The following is a 16,944-nucleotide window of genomic DNA, read 5'->3' as shown; positions in this document are numbered from 1 at the left end:
CATAACAAGATAAGGAATGAAACAAAGTATCCCTTTACACAGATGATTATTGTTTTTTTTTATTTCAAATCCTGAGGTTTCTATACCAAGCATATTTATTTCCACAATTTAGCCAGTTTTCAGGTTATCAATTAAATATACATAAGAGTAAACTTTTACCCTTAAAAGGATCTTTTGCAAGCTATTCTAATTTCCTGTTTAAAATAGTGAAAGATCAATTCCAATAATTAGGAATTACAATTATGAAAAGTTACAAAAATTTAGTGACATAATTTTTGGTCTTACTTAATAAGATTAAACTACTATTATCGGGATGGTCACCCTTATCTATTACAATGATGGGCCATTGTAATTTGAATTAAATGAATATTTTACTTAAATTTCTGAATCTTTTTCAAGCTTTACCAATATTTATTCCTAAATCCTTTTTTAGCTCATCAGATTCAGTTATTTCTATTTATATATGGCAGGGGGGAAAAACATGTATAAATAAAGCCTATCTTCAAAAGACTAAAAGGAATGAAGGATTATCACTTGCAGATTTTAGATTCTATTATTGGGTGATTGATAGACATAATTTACTTTTATTATTACATTTGGATAGAAATTATTACATTTGGGTAGAAATGGAATTGAAGTTTTCCAAAAAAAACTTTTATGTTGGCAATTTTAGGATTTTTTTTTACCGTTTTCCTTTTCTAAATTGACACATAATCTGTTAATGAAAATATGGGCTCAATTTAGAAAATTCTTTGGGTTTAATAGTTTTTCTCTGGCTGGTCCCATTGTAGATAATCATCTTTTTCAGCTGTCTCTGCTGGACATAGGTTTCAAGGAATGGTATAGATTAGATATCCAAAGTTATGAGGATCTTTTTATTCAAGATAACTTCACCTCTCAAACAATTCAGCTAATGTGAATCAGTGAAGACTGATGCAAAATACTCATTTAATTCCTCTGCTATCTCGTCTCCCATTATTATTTCTCCACCATCATTTTCGAATGGTCCTATATCTGCTTTCACCACTCTTTTACTCTTTATATACTTGAAGAAGCTTTTCATGTCCTCATTGATATTATTTGCTAGCCTACTTTCATACTTCATCTTTTCCTTCCTTATAAGTTTTTTAGTTATCTTCTACAAGTTTTCAAAAACTTCTCAATTCTCTATCTTCCCACTAATTTTTGCTTCCTGGTATCCCCTCTGGTTTTTTTCATGAAACCAAATGTATTATGGGAAGCTGAGAAATACAATAAATTGTGCCTTTCACAATTCCAGAATGCCTCAAATTACTTCACAACAACAAAGTATTTCAAAATGTAGTTAATGATGCAAGAATAAGCAAGCTCATTTGTACACATTGTTGAAAATAAATGGCCAGATAGTTTTTTGAAAAATCAATTGTTCACCACACCATATTCCTAGAATGTTCTGTGAATTTTATTATAATGTAGGAAATAAAACAGCCAATCAATGCACTAGATTCCACAATCCAGTTCAGAACTTAGAAAACAATAAAGTTCATGCCAGAGCAAGTAACATTCATGAAACATTATTGCTTGACAATAACTATCTCAAATGATATTCAATAGCATTTTCATGGCCAAGTTCCCCCACCATAATATTGGAGATCACCATTTAGCACAAACTCAACTGGAACAAGTAGAAAAAGAATAGAGCTGCAAGAGCAGGTCAGAGGCTTGGTATTCATGGCAAGTGACTCACCTCGACATTATCTCTTAGTGACAAAGATCGATGATTAATTTATTGTCATATACATTGTATATGATCAAAATTCCTTCTTGCTGCAGCTGAATGGGTTCTTTGTTAAAAAAGAAACTATATAAACAAAACGTAACTACAATAATGTACTTTATTGAATTAAAAAGAGAATAAAGACAAAACGTAGAAATAGTTAAACCTAGTACAAAAAAGTGCAACACTGCAGACGATCCTTTTGCAGTGGTGGAGCAGTCTCTGCAAGGAGAGGTTCAAGACCTATGATATCCTAGCTGGTATAAATAGTAGTTTGAGTGGATAGGGTAGAGAGGTTTAAAGAGGGCTTTGGATAATGGAGAAAAGGAACCTGGGACTTTTTCATTCCAGGGTGATTCTGGGTCAGTTTTTTTGCGGAGCAAAGGGGAGTCCAATTGTACTTCATGCAGCCTAAGCAGATCAGAATGAAATAATTATTTTAAAATGTATGTTCACCATTAAGATTATCAATGGAACTGCAACATTTTACATCACCAACAATAGAGTACCCAATGCAACAATAATCGAGATATTGTCTGGTTGAACCCTAAAGAGTAATCTAATAGAATTGTAATACAGAAAGACCTTTATTCAACTTGGAACTGCAAATACTAATGAATAAAAATACCTGGTAAGTTATCATTCCAACAGCATTTTTAATACCATTGCACTCAATTACTGAAAATTATTCTTCCACCTGGGAACTAAATAAGCACCGTCATGCCAGGAATAGCTAAACAGACTGTCTGCTTGGCACAGACATTGATGCTGTCAGCTGACTGCCTTTTCCAGACACAGTGCAACAGTACACACACAATGCAGCACACAGAACTAGATCATTGTTTAATACTCAAGTATTCACTGGGTAGAGGAGTCACGTGATGGAGTAGTGGCCAGTCGGGTAAAACCAGCCCTCTCCAGAAAAAAAGTCAGGAAAAGACAAAGCTCAACAAATATAAAATACAAGAAATAGAAGATAAAGTTACAGAGAAGAGAAAGAAGATGGCACCCAAGAAGGAGAAAGTAAAAACAACCGGAAAAAAAAGAAAAGTCACCAGAGAAGAAAGAAGAAGGCCTTATGTGCACAAAGGAACAGGGAGCTGTGGTGGCGAAGAGTGCCTGATCCCCGAGGTTGGTGCCTGCCCTGCGGAGTCGCGACCTCCCGACTGGTGGACTTCAAAAATGGCTCTTGGAGCCAAACAAAAGTGCGCAATCAAAGGAAAAAGAAAACACCGATGTGAGAGGGGCTCAGCCAAGGAGCGGGCAGCGTGACCAGCTGAGGGACGCCCGTCACCGCCCTGGCGACAGGGGAGAGAGCAAGGAACTAGTCGGGAAAAAGACGGCGGGGTGACCAACAAGAGGATCAACAGCAGGAGGCCTGACAGACGGACAGCCCAGGAGGGGAGGACCAACAGCAAGATGCCCAGCGAGGAGGCCCAACAAAGAGATATAAGCAACTCATCAGGAAAAACAAAAGAGACACAGACACAAAGAAGAGAAGAAGACACAAACACAGGTACAGACACAGAAGAAGAGGAAGAAGAAGACCAAGATCTTCACAGTGAAATAGAAGGTAAAACAGATGGACAGAATATAGATGAAGCCTTTTTTGAAGAACAAATGAGAGCATTAAAAGAATGGTTATCATTAAAATTTAGTGCAATTAAAAGAAAAATGAAAAGAGCATAAGATAAAATGCAAAGTTTAGAAATGGTCATGACAGAAATAGGGAAAAGAGTAGAAATGGAAGAGCAGGAAATGGCTGTAGAAATGGAAGTAAATGACAAGAGAAAAATTGGAAGAAGGTGACAAAAAAATTAAAGAGACACAAGAGTTGTTATCTCAGAACATTGATATGTTGGAAAATGATAGTAGGCGAAACAATATAAAAATAGTGGGCCTGAAGGAGGGTGAAGAAGGCACAGACATGAAGGAATTTATGAAAGGATGGATCCCGAAGATCCTGGGAACGACAGAAATGCAGGAAGAAATGGAAATAGAAAGGGCACACAGCACTAGCTCCAAAACCGCAGGCACATCAAAAACCAAGATCCATCTTAGTAAAATTTTTGAGATATATGACAAGACAAAATATACTGGAGCGGGCAAGGAATAAAGTTAGAGATAATAAACCATTGGAATACAAGGGTCAAAAAATATTTTTTTACCCAGACATAAGTTTTGAACTCTTAAAGAGGAGGAAGGAGTTTAATGCAGCGAAAATGATTTTATGGAAAAAAGGTTACAAATTCATATTAAGACATCCAGCCATGCTTAAAATACTAATATCCGGGGAGCAAAACAGATTGTTCTCGGATCTGGAGGAAGCACAAGAATTCGCAGAATGTTTGCAGGACAGAAGGAGAGATGAAGAGATGTAACAAGAATGAAGACTGGCGATAAAGTATATATAATGATGTAAAAACAATGTATATGTAAAGAACTAAAAAGGGAAAAGAAGGGAAGGAAGGAAGGGGAAAAAAGAGAGAGCTTTGTTATATGTGTAAAAAAAAAAAGTGTTTTCTGGGGGGGCTGGGGGGAGAGAGAATAACCGTCACTGCAAAATCATTTGACGCTTGCGAGCAAGATCGCAATCCAAATGGAAAGGGGATTTGTGGTTGCCCGGCAAGGGATAAGGGGCAACTCAGAGAGGGCGGGAGCATTTGGAGTTAAGGTATTATTGGGTGTGGGAATTATTGAAGTATTATGTTTTGAATGAAACATAAAACACCTGTTTCAAAATTACATTGAATTTAAAAAGGGAAAACTAAGAGATGAAAATGGGAAAAAGGGGGATGGAGGTAGTGAGGAAGCGGAAGAAGTGTAAGCAAGATATAAGATGGCCACATTGAACTATATGACTATAAACATTAATGGAATGCATAACCAAATTAAAAGAAAGAGGCTACTAAATTTACTGAAGAAAGAAAAAAATAGATAATGCATTTTGTGCAGGAAATGCATCTAACTGAAGTGGAACATAACAAATTAAAGAGAGACTAGGTAGGACACATAATGGCATTATATAATTCAAACGCTAGAGTGTAGCCATATTAGTTATCAAAAATGTATCAATCAAAATAGAGGTGGAAATAATAGATCCAGCAGGGAGGTATGTAATGATAAAGTGTCAGATATACTCAGAATTTTGGAATTTGCTCAATATATATGCACCTAACAAGGAAGATCAATAGTTTATGCAGGATATTTTTTTGAAGATTTTAGATACACAAGGAAATATATTGATAATATAGGAAATATAGGGATTTTAACCTTAATTTGGATCCAATGTTGGATAAAACTGGACAAAAGACAAGTAAAAAGAATAAAGTAGCCAAATTTATGGTTAAATCAATGCAGGAAATGAAACATGGATATATGGAGGAGGCAACACCCAAGAGAGAAGGAATATTCATATTATTCAAGTAGGCATAAAACATACTCAAGGATTGATATGTTTTTTTTTGTCAGCCCATATTCAAGGGAGAGTTAGGAAAACTGAGTATAAAGCTAGACTACTATCTGATTATTCACCCCTGTTATTAGTAATAGAACTGGAAGATATCCCACCAAGAACATATAGATGGAGGTTAAACTCCATGCTACTTCAAAGGCAGGAATTTAGAGAGTTTATTGAATGCCAAATTAAAACATATTTTGAAATAAACACGGAATAAATGAAAGACAAATTTATATTATGGGACTCGATGAAATTAGAGGGCAGATAATAAGTTATGTAACTAAGATGAAAAAGGATTACAATTGGGAAATAGAGCAGTTGGAAAGGGAGATAGTAAGTACAGAAAAGGAACTAGTAAAAAGGGATGATATGAAAAAGAGGGAATTGGCAGACAAAAAAATAAAATACGAAACATTACAAACGTACAAGGTGGAGAAGAACATAATGAAAACAAAGCAAAAGTATTACGAACTGGGAGAAAAAACACACAAAATATTAGCCTGGCAACTTAAAACAGAACAAGCTAAAAGAACTGTATTGGCATAAAGGAAAAAGGACAAACAAATTACATATAATCCAACAGAGATTAATGAAAAGTTTAAGGAATTTTATGAACAATTATACCAAACTGAGAACGAGGGGAAAGATGATAAAATAGAAGAGTTTTTAGCTAAAATTGAACTGCCAAAATTGCAAGAAGAGGAACAAAAACTAATAAAACCATTTGAAATAGAGGAAGTACAGGATATATTAAAAAAGCTGCCAAACAATAAAACACAAGGAGAGGATGGATTTCCAATAGAATTTTATAAAACATTTAAAGAGTTATTAATTCCTCCTCTCCTGGAAGTAAATGAACCAGGTAGAAGAAACACAAAACTTGCCAGATTCATGTAAGACAGCAATAATTACAGTGATACCAAAGACGGGGAAGGATTCATTAACACCAGCATCATATAGACCGATATCTCTACTTAGCTCAGATTATAAGATAATAGCGAAATTATTAGCAAACAGATTGGCTGATTGTGTACCAAAAATAGTAAAACAAGATCAAACTGGATTTATGAAGAAAAGATGGACAGCAGATAATGTCTATAAACTTATTAATCTAACTCATTCAGTTCAAGGAAATAAGAAACCAACAGTGGCTGTTGCTTTAGACACAAAAAAAGCCTTTGACAGAGTAGAGTGGAACTACTTATTTAAAGTATTACAGAAGTTCAATCTACCAGAAAAATATATTAATTGGATTAAAGCATTGTATAATGGACCGTTGGCGAAGGTAGCAGTAAATGGATATGTATCGAACCAATTTAAATTAAGTAGATCAACTTGACAGGGATGTCCATTATCCCCCTCATTGTTCACCTTAGCAATAGAACCATTGGCAGAACTGATAAGAATAGAAAATAAAATAAAAGGGATAAAAATAAAGGAGAAGGAGTATAAAATCAGCTTATTTGCAGATGACATCATAGTATACCTAACAGAACCAGAGATATCAATAAAAGAATTACATAAGAAATTGAAGGAATATGGAGAAATATTGGGGTTCAAGATCAACACAAAGAAAAGTGAAGTGATGCCAATGAGTAATGCGGTTTATAAAGAATTTAAAAAAGAATCACCATTCAAATGGCAAGCATAAGCAATCCGATACAGATTATAACTTAAGCAACTTGTACAAACTAAATTATCAGCCACTAATAAAGAAATCGCAGGAAGACTTAGAACATTGGAAAGAATTACCGCTAATGTTGATAGGGAGGGTAAACTGCATTAAAATGAATGTGTTCCCAAGGATACAATACTTATTTAAAACGTTACCAATTCCCTTAACAGAGAAATTCTTTAATGAACTAAAGAGAATAATAAGGAAATTCTTGTGGAAAGGGAGGAAACCGAGGAAAGCGTTAGATAAATTAACAGAGAGGTATAACAAAGGTGGTTTGCAGTTTCCAAACTTTAAAAATTATTATAGAGCCGCACAATTAAGGTATTTATCAGATTTTTACCAGACAAGTGAAAAACCAGACTGGACTAAGATAGAACTAGATAAAATAGGGGAGAAGGTACTGGAACATATACTTTTTAAGTGGGATGAAAAGTTGGTGCAATATAAAAGCTCACCAGTATTGCATCATTTACTTAATATATGGAAGATATACCAAATACCAAAATTATTATTGATGCAAAATCCACTAATCCCTTTTACAATTGATAACCTTTCCTTTAGAGAATGGGAGAGAAAAAGAATCAAAAGAATAGAAAATTGTTTATTGTGAAATAATTTATTAACATTTGAACAGTTGAAGTATAAATATGGAATAACTCATGGTACATGAGTTATTTGCATATCATCAACTGAAAGCTTATTTAAGGGATAAATTGGGAAACAGACTGAGATTACCAGAAGGAAGCAGCTTTGAATATGTGATTACAGACACAATGATAATTAAAAGATTTATAACCAACATGTACATTAAGCTGCAAGATAAGGAAAATGATGAAATAAGCTATAAACCTAAACAAAAGTGGGAAAAGGATTTAAACATAAAGATAAAAAATGAAGCATGAGAAAAGTTATGTTCTGGAACTATGAAGAATACAATAAACACAAAGTTACGCATGATACAGTATAATTATTTACACAGGGTATATATCTCTCCTCAAAAATTAAAAGAATGGGATCCAACATTATCAGATGTTTTTGGTGTAAGAAGGTAATGGGAACAACAATACATGCAATTTGAGCATGTACGAATGTGAATATGTTTTGGGAAGAACTAAATCAGATATTAAAAGAACTTACCTAAAAATCAAGAGGTCTTTCTTTTAAGTAACATAAGAAGTAAAGAATTAGACCTCAAATTGGATAAAGCGCAAAAAAGATTCATTATGATAGCCTTAGCAGTAGCAAAAAAATGTATAATGTCAACTTGGAAAATGGAAGAGAGCCTGAAAATACAGCAGTGGTACATGGAAATGAATAAATGTATTCCATTGGAAAAAATAACATATAACTTAAAAAATAAAGTCACAATGTTTGAACAAATATGGGAACCATACATGGAGCATAACAGAGAGAGGTTGCCTTGGACCACCATCCCCTAAAATGATATGAAGACAAAACGACTTGATTCAGTGTGTAAATATAGATGATGCATTTTTCTTGTTTATTTTCCTTTGTGTGAAGATATTGTTTTATGGTTTTATTGTATTCTATATGTTGAATATTTATGGGTTTTGGAGGGGTGTTGGAAGAGGGGAGGGAGGGGAAGGGGGAAAAAAGGGAGAAAATGCCACTGTGTATATTTAATGAGAAATGTTTGTACAATGGTTGATATGGTTCACAGTGTGAAAAATAAAAAAATTATATAAAAAAAAGGCTACTACCGAATCTATCTAAATCATAAAAGCCGAACAAAAACATGTTGGGGTAAAAAAAGTGGTTAACTTTAATAGAATTTTCTTTAATTTTATCTGAGGGACAATTTAAATGCTTATTATTAATTTCCAGGGACAGTCTGGCCTTTGCGCAAATTAGTCTGTACTATTCAACAAAGACATCCATTGCCTTGTCTGTTCCTCTGTGGTGCCAGCTGTTCCAAGCTCAGAGTGTTCCAAAATCAATTGCCCATCTGTTATCTGACTCACTTTGCCTAAATTGGGCTCTTTGCTATTTACATAATAAATGTTAGCCCTGACATTAACAATACTGAATGTGTTTATAGTGTTTAGATTTTTTTGTCATAAGAGATGATTTTATTTCCTGTGGATATTAATATCAGTGAAATTGGAAATGTTTTACTTCAGATTGTGTATAAACACAACAGAAGATTCAGAGCACAAGAAATATGTTCTTGGATGTCAAATAAGTTAAGTTCATTTAGCTTTTATTCAGAAAGCTTATGTTTATTCTAAAAACAGTGCCACTAAATATGTCATTCTTAATTTTGAAAACCATGTAGAGTCTGAACAAAGAAGTAATTAGATTATATCTTTAGTACAGAAATTGATATTATGATATAATGCAAACTTCACTGTATTTATTAAAACATAAACATTATAATTTTGCTGCTTAGACATATTGTAACAAAACCAGAGCTATGTTCAAACCCAAAACAAAATTATTTTTGCATATTTCAGGAAATGATATTCTTTAAAACATTTAATACCCAATCTGTGCCAGTCATCGAAGGCATTGACTTGTAAAGAAGATAAAAAAAATGTGATTAGATATAATAGGGCTGGCAAAAACTGAAATCTAAAAAAATCCTTTTAAATTGTGCCCATACTGTCAAACTACATTTTTTATTGGGTTAATCAGTTAGTTTATATAAAGAAGACCTTTTTATTGGCAAAAATTTTTAATCTTTCAAACAATTGGTGGTAAAATTTAATTTATCCAAAATTCAATTTCTTTAGATATTTACAAATTATATTATATTTACATTCGATAGATACTTTGTTCAATCTCAAATCCCTGATTTTCCTTGAATTCCTGACACCTATTTTGATCTACAATCTTCCCATAGATGCTTAATATCTCATAATAATTTGGATGATCTAAGACTAGCTCCTCTAGTTAAAATCAAAAACACCTGGAAGCAGGATTTGAATCTTTCATTGCCGATGAGGTTTGGGACTCCATTTTTAATTTGATTAATACTACTTCCTTTTGTACACAGCATTGTTGACTGCAATTTTAAGTGCTACATAGTGTACATATGGCTAAAGTTAAATTGTCTCATTTCTATCAGACATAAATCCTCTGTGACAAATGTAAAATAGGTGATGCTTCTTTAGTTCATGTGTTCTGAACCTGCCCTGGCTTAAAATAATTTTGGAAAGATGTTTTTCAAACACTATTGGAAATTCTTAAGTTAAAATTGGAATCTTGTCCTTTATTTACTCTTTTTGGATTACCTCAAGATGTTGATGTATTACTGACTTCAATTCAAAGCCAAATTTAATCTCTTACATCATTGTTAGCCAGACGAGCAATTTTGATAAAATGAAAAAGATACTTAAGTAGGCACAATGGGTAAGAGATATTATGGCTTGTTTAACTCTAGAAAAAAATAAATATGCTATCAAGGATTCAAATGTTAAGTTCCAAAACACATGGGCCTATTTATGGACTATTATCATAATCTTAAGATTTAAGGTTGTTCTGGAATTTTGGCGCTGTGTTCTCCTCTCCAAGTTGGTGTCATTTTAAGTCAACTTTCAACCTTGCTGAGAGGAAGGGGTTTTGAAATTTTTCTTCTGGTGTTTTTTTTTTGTTGTTAAATCTTATTTTATTGTTATGATTGTACTCTGTGCTCTCTCTAGATTTCCTTATTATGAGAATATTGTATAATGTTTTAATTTATTTTTCTTTTTTCTGAATCTTGTATCACATTGTATAATTAAATGTTCAATTGGTTATATTGTAAAACAGTAATAAAAATATTTTAAAAAGGAAATGATATTCTTAACATTTACATGAAGTAGGGTTAGGGATGAAAAGGAATAAATCCCTTTGTGAATTTGAATGTTAAAATTTGTAGATTCAAGAAGCAATCTAAAATTTGTATGCAAATCAATATTGTATTAAAACTAAACAATCCAAACACATTTTTCAAAATGAAAGTGATGATATAAGTCAGCATAATATTCACAAACAAGCCTCGATATTTGTCAATTATGGGGTCGGATATAGTGGAAGGGTCATCCCAAGCATCTCAAACTTTTACCTACAACTTCTCTCTTCCCCAGTCAGGCAATGTTCATCTGCATCCACATAATGCTGATTTACAGGCCATTCAGAATCTACAAATTATCATTGCAGTTGACAATTATATGAAAAGATAACATTACAGACTATAACATATTGCAGCTGTGACATTTCATAGGAAACTATTGCAAATATGTTCTCATAAAATAGTTTTTACTATCTGATTTGATGTTTATCTTCTGGGAGGGCAGAGAAAAAAATCAATCAAAATTGACTAGCTGATGGTTAGTAACAGATCATTCATCATCAATTTATACTTAAAATTGGTAATGTAACCAAATTATCAACTAAATCAAGAATGAAACACGAAAATGGAGACTTCTAAATGATGCAACTTCCATTTATTGTAATCTTTTAAACTTATAAAATGGCTAATTAAAAAAGTATTCTGTAGAGCATTTCTTTTTTCAAAGTTTTATTTTCTGAAAAAATTAAATTTAAAATATTTTTTAAATAAGAATAAAAATTAGCTATTATAATAATTACACTTACGGTTGAAATGTCCTTGGTTGGCTGCAACGTTCAACTTTGATTAGATCATTCACTGGGGATACACATGTCAATATCTACCAAATTAGAGTAATTTATGTTTTAATACTGGATGGCAGGTACTCTCAAAAAGTACATACATTTCATAATTGTGGGTACAGATGAAAATTAAACAATTATAAATTCCCCATGATCCTGGAGAGATTTTTCATTAATACAAATGTTGATAACTATGCACATGAATTATAGATTTGTGGAAAAATTACACTTAATTGCACATATGTATTAATAATATTTATTTTAATAATTTGACAATTTCAATACCAGTGACAATGTTAATACAAGAGACGCAAAATGTTACAAGCATTTACAAAGTTCATTCAATTATTCTTTCAAGAATGAGTGAATGAACAGTTTACAGATGCTGTATAGCAATTGCAACTTTTTTAAAACTAAAAATGCATTTTGCTAGTATTCCGAAAGCATTTGAGGTAAGAATGGCAGGAGAAGGGAAAAAGAGGTGGATGACAAGAATGAAAAGAAACAAAAAGTCTAAACTATTCCACACATTTCCTTATTTAATTGGTTTTTATTTCCTTTGTAGCATGTTAAACAGGTGAATTTAAATATACAAATAAAATAAAACTGACTTTACATATTTAGTGGACAGATACATTGTTTCCTTAGACCACACAATCCAATCACCATTATATTGATAATTTGGTCCCTCAACATTTTACAGGAAGTAGCCCCCATCTTGAGTTAGGAGTGGATGTCCCAGTCCCATCAATGAGACAGCTGTAAGAATTTTGAAACTAAAACCAGTCAACTTAAAAATAACACATTTAAACGTTGCATCTCCTCCATTTCACATTCACGAAGTTGATTCTTGCCTCTTTTCCTCTTCAATCGCTGGAACACACACACAAAAAAAAATCAGCCATTTAACAAAACAAACCAATCCAATTTCAAATATCCAAACTAGGATTTCTCCAAGATAGAGTTAATATTTTAAGCATGTCACATTAATCCTAAATATTCCAAAGTAATTTGCAACATTGAAAAATAATGCCAAGCTGATACGATTTCATGCCAAAATCAATACTATTGCACAGGTCAACAGTCTGAAGATTGTATTAAGCTTTAGTATACTTACTCTCTTTTGTTGGCAAAGGATTTTTTTCTTGGGTTTCTATCTTCTTCAGTTTTTTCTTATCAAATTTTATGATTTCACAAAGATCTGGTTTGTCTGACATGGCGTCTACTGCAAAATAAAATCCCAATCAAAGCCTTGTCCAGTGCAATGCGGCATTTAAATACCTTACTACGAATACAAAGAAAGTACTGGGTTGAAGACATAAATCAAAAGAGTTCCTTTTTATATTTATCAGAATTTTCACAAATAAAAACTCCCGTCCTGTTAAATGCTAAACATGGCAAAATCATACAAATGTAGAAAATGACAAATTGTTCACATGAAAATATATATTCTAACATAGTCTACTAACATTCCTAGTCTCTGGGTCTGCAGATATTTTTCTCCCCAACAATGTATTAAGACCCCACAGTAGTGAAAAGGAGCCGCCCGACTGAAGGGCATTATCAAGTACAATTTAATCAAATTAATGAGTTGAATTTCACATACTGTTTAGTTTTAAATGTAGCATTATGGAAGAAAACGTTCCAAATTTCAAAATGGATAGTTGTGTTTGGGAGGATCGCAATTTTCGCAAATCCCTCATAATTCAATAAAACCTTCCTACAATAACACTGTTTAAAAAAAGTGATGTACACATTTATCCAAATAAATCAACATTTTGTTCACTTATTAATTACTCGTGTTTAAAGAGGTCCTAGCTTCTCAAAACGGTCAGAATGTAGAAGATCAACAGATTTTAAATCCAAATACACGTAAATGCGTGGTACTATAAATATTCCCGATGTTAATTGCAAAAACACGATTAAAAGAGAGTCCAGGAATCCTACTTAACCGTTATCTTTGTCCTGCTCCACGAAAGATTCAAATAATATCCTCTATCTGCACTGCCTGGGCGTGGATTAAAAAGCGCAGAGCTTCGCGTGATTAGCATAAATATCTGACACAGCCAGGACCGCCTTACCGGATATCAACCGAGCAGCAAATGGCATTGCAGTGTTCCTGGAGATGGTGATGGGCATCGGTGGAAAACCGATGCAAAGGTTCGGTTTGCAGAAGCCATTTCTCCGGACTTAGGTGGCAAACAAATGATCGTGATGACGAACAGTTCAAGTGATCGTTTAAATAACGAGAGAGGTTTATTTTCCATAGTGATATGTACACACACCAAAATGCAGGAGCACATAGATACTAAGCTGCAAGGAATACACGACGAAGTCCAGGGTAGAGATTCTCTGCTGCCGGGAGACATATTCGCCCATTATTCGGAATGCAAAGCCGGGGACACACAATACTATGAACTCTCAATTTTTCTATTGACATCTCCTCGCGAAGCACACATAGCAATTTCGTAACCTTTTAACAAAATAAAGGACTCAATGTTTTTTAAATCCAAAGTGTTATTGGTCGCTGTCAGAGCAACACCACAATGGTCCAAGCCTTCGCCTGCTCAGATCCAACAAAAAGCGTAGTGAATAATGTAACTAAGGAGGATGTGGTGAGAATGAAAAATCTTGGTGGCTGCTTTTCAAGCTTTACTCAATTGTACAATTACAGTTAGAATTTAGAATTATTTAGAACCATCAAGAATAACTTGGTAAAATTGCATTCTTCCCTCCTAAAATAAAACACTAGCAGTATCAAGCAACACTCTACAGGACCACTCCCATTCATACTGATTAGGAGGTTTTGGTACACGACCAATCTCCGTAGTTCTTACACTATGGCATGTCATAATCTTCCTCCTCCTCCTCCTCCACATTTCTTTTATCTTGTTCCACAAAAGGAGATGTAGGAATTGCTTGGGCTTCTGGACAAGGTGCCAGACTCCCGTCCAGTTGAATACCTGATGCTTGCATATGTTGGATTACTGTCAAGGAGTTCAACATGATCTACAAGTGGTTCGTTCTTGTTACTTCTCACAGGCCTTATTAGTAGTTGTAGCGCAATCAATGACTACCCACAGACAAAAAGCAAGCAGCCAACGGCTTTATTTATCAGAAAACTCAGATATGCCTCGACATTGATGCTGGCTCACATAAAAGGCAGGTATGAGGGAGGAGACTAAGGCTCTCAGCCTTTATTAGGGGATCTTATGGGGAGGGCTACAGATACAGAAGGTGGGCCAGCCTGCCCAGCCCAGTGAGGACATGCCCAGTCATGGCTGCAGTACCGTGTTTCACCACAGCAGTCTGGGTCCAGGGGTCATTAGCCAGGAGGGCAGTGAAATTTCATGGGATGAGCAGCTTTGGAATGCAAAAAAATGTTCATGGGGTGTAGTATCTGTTGCTGTACACAACAGCGATCTTTGGGAGTGTATTACCTCAGGAAGCACCAGTTCCCATTGCTTCTCAGGCAGGTTTCATGATCTAAGGGCCAACGGACTGCCTTCTATTTGATGCAGTTGAACCTCTCTACCTGTCCATTCCTGATTGGGTGGTATGGGGTAGTATGACTTGTGGCAGATGCAGATCCTTAGACACTCAATCAGACTGTATGTAATTTGGGATTTCACAAAGACTAAATAGCAGATCCAGGCATCTGATCACTGTTATAATATGCATATTGAGAAATGGAAAGGCAAAGGGGAAAGGTAAGTATTCATCAACTACTGTAAGTATGGGTTATGCGATGCTGTAAGAAAGGGCCCTTTGAAATTAATACTAAGCTGTCAGCCAGTATATTTTGTCTTCCTTCTGCTGTTTAAAAAAATTCTTTCATAAAGGCTTTATCATCATAATTTACTGCATAGATGCTTATAAACATCCATGATTTTGCATAATTTTACAATGTGCCAAGACAAATCTTTTGGCTTGGCCAGTCAGTGCCTCTTCTATTATTATTGGTATATTTTTATTAATTAAAATCACTACACCTCTTGCTTTTGAGCCAAATGAAGATGATATTACTTGTTCCACCCATTCTCTTTTTAATTTAGCATGTTCCGATTTGGTATGGTGCATTTCTTGTAGAAAGACTTTATTTTTTTTTGGTGTGCCAAGAACTGCCTTATCTTCACCATCCCATTCATCCCATTAACATTAAAATTAATAAATTTTAACATTCTATCCATAATGATTTTTCAAACAAATATTGTTTAACAATAAAACCTTTTTGATTGTTTAAATTGTAGTGATCATTCCCCTTTAAATTATGCATACAATGTCCCTGCCCTGATGGTGACATAAACAGGAAACCCCAAAAGCCCGCGAAAAAAGCCTGCGGAATCTCTCAAGGAAGAAGTACTCCTCCCTTTAGTGCCATCTTTTATAGATACTCCTTTCTGGGAGCTATTCTCCCCTTAGAAAGGAGTCTCTATCTTGCTTCTATTTTTCCTAAGTTTTCTCTCTTTTCTGAGCTCTTTGTGATCATTTCATTAAAGTTTACTTTTCAACGACTACTCCAGTTGAGTATGACTAGCACCAGACATAGTGCTAGTCAGCAAAGACACGTTAATTTGAACTTGCCTCCACTTTTAAATGCCTCCCAGCCTGGAACTGGAATTGACATCACCCTGTGCCTGCCACTCACCTGCAAGGCTCATGTTTTAAAATAAAGTCGACGGGAGCTCCGCGCCATCGTGAAGATGAGTGCCCAACTCTCCAGTGTACCATGACCCAGCCTGCAGTGCTGTGCACGGCCCCCTGGTCAGGTGAGTGAGCAACAACCAGGCCCACTGCGCGATGTGGCCACTGGGCCCGCTACAAGACTTTAAAAAAAATACAACTTTTACTTAGTCCCATTGTAGACATTCTTCACACTCTTCCTCTTTGGCAGCCTTATCATTTTCATAATCCTTGCAGGAAGTCTTCCACTTCGTTCTTAGTCTTGAAAAATCCCCGATTACCTTCTGCTACTTCAACCCTCAGAGTTTCAGGGTATATGAAATATTTCAAATTTTTGGAATTCAATTGTCTTTTTATTTTCCTTCCTTCCTTTGCTTCATCAAAGTAGGCCTAGAATCTTGAAAATACAGCATTTTTTCATGGTCAATCTCAGGCGGACCATTATTTTGCTTAGTATATTCATACGCTGCTCCCAGAATTGTTTCCTGCTCCCAGTAACTCAACTTTTACCACTCACAGTTAAACTCAGACAAAGGTTCTCAGTATTCAAATTTCACACTCAGATGCTGACGCTGTAAATCCTGGCCAAGTATTAAGTCAGAACATAGGTCCTTCAATACAACAAATTGTGTGGCAGCATATGACTGGCTATTAAGACTAAGAGTTAGGACAACAACAACATATCCTTGGGAACTAGTGTGTAAAGTTTTCTGAACTATAGTAATGTCTCTA

At 34.5% G+C, this 16,944-nt stretch overlaps 1 protein-coding gene across 7 annotated transcripts in view; it reads right to left on the bottom strand.

Moving 5' to 3' along the window:
• Positions 1–11,771: 11,771 nt before the first annotated feature.
• The window catches only part of LOC138743332 (thymosin beta-12-like), a 30,765-nt gene continuing 25,592 nt past the window's right edge, over positions 11,772–16,944 (bottom strand). For 3 of the 7 annotated variants that reach the window (XM_069898517.1, XM_069898516.1, XM_069898518.1), the window contains exons 2-3: positions 12,647–12,754; positions 11,772–12,402 (exon numbers count right to left, since the gene is read on the bottom strand). In XM_069898517.1, coding sequence (XP_069754618.1) covers positions 12,365–12,402; positions 12,647–12,746 — 138 coding nt within the window. In that variant the 5' untranslated portion in view covers positions 12,747–12,754 and the 3' untranslated portion in view covers positions 11,772–12,364. Of the gene's footprint in view, positions 12,403–12,646; positions 12,755–12,998; positions 13,105–13,481; positions 13,543–16,944 lie in introns of those variants that run through there. The other 4 variants (XM_069898521.1, XM_069898519.1, XM_069898522.1 and 1 more) reach the window with 3 other exon arrangements.

The sequence above is a fragment of the Narcine bancroftii genome, chromosome 9 (genome assembly GCF_036971445.1).
Source record: "Narcine bancroftii isolate sNarBan1 chromosome 9, sNarBan1.hap1, whole genome shotgun sequence".
Taxonomy (NCBI): Eukaryota; Metazoa; Chordata; class Chondrichthyes; order Torpediniformes; family Narcinidae; genus Narcine; species Narcine bancroftii.
The sequence above is the reverse complement of the archived record's forward strand: the minus strand, read 5'-3'. Positions and strand labels throughout refer to the sequence as shown.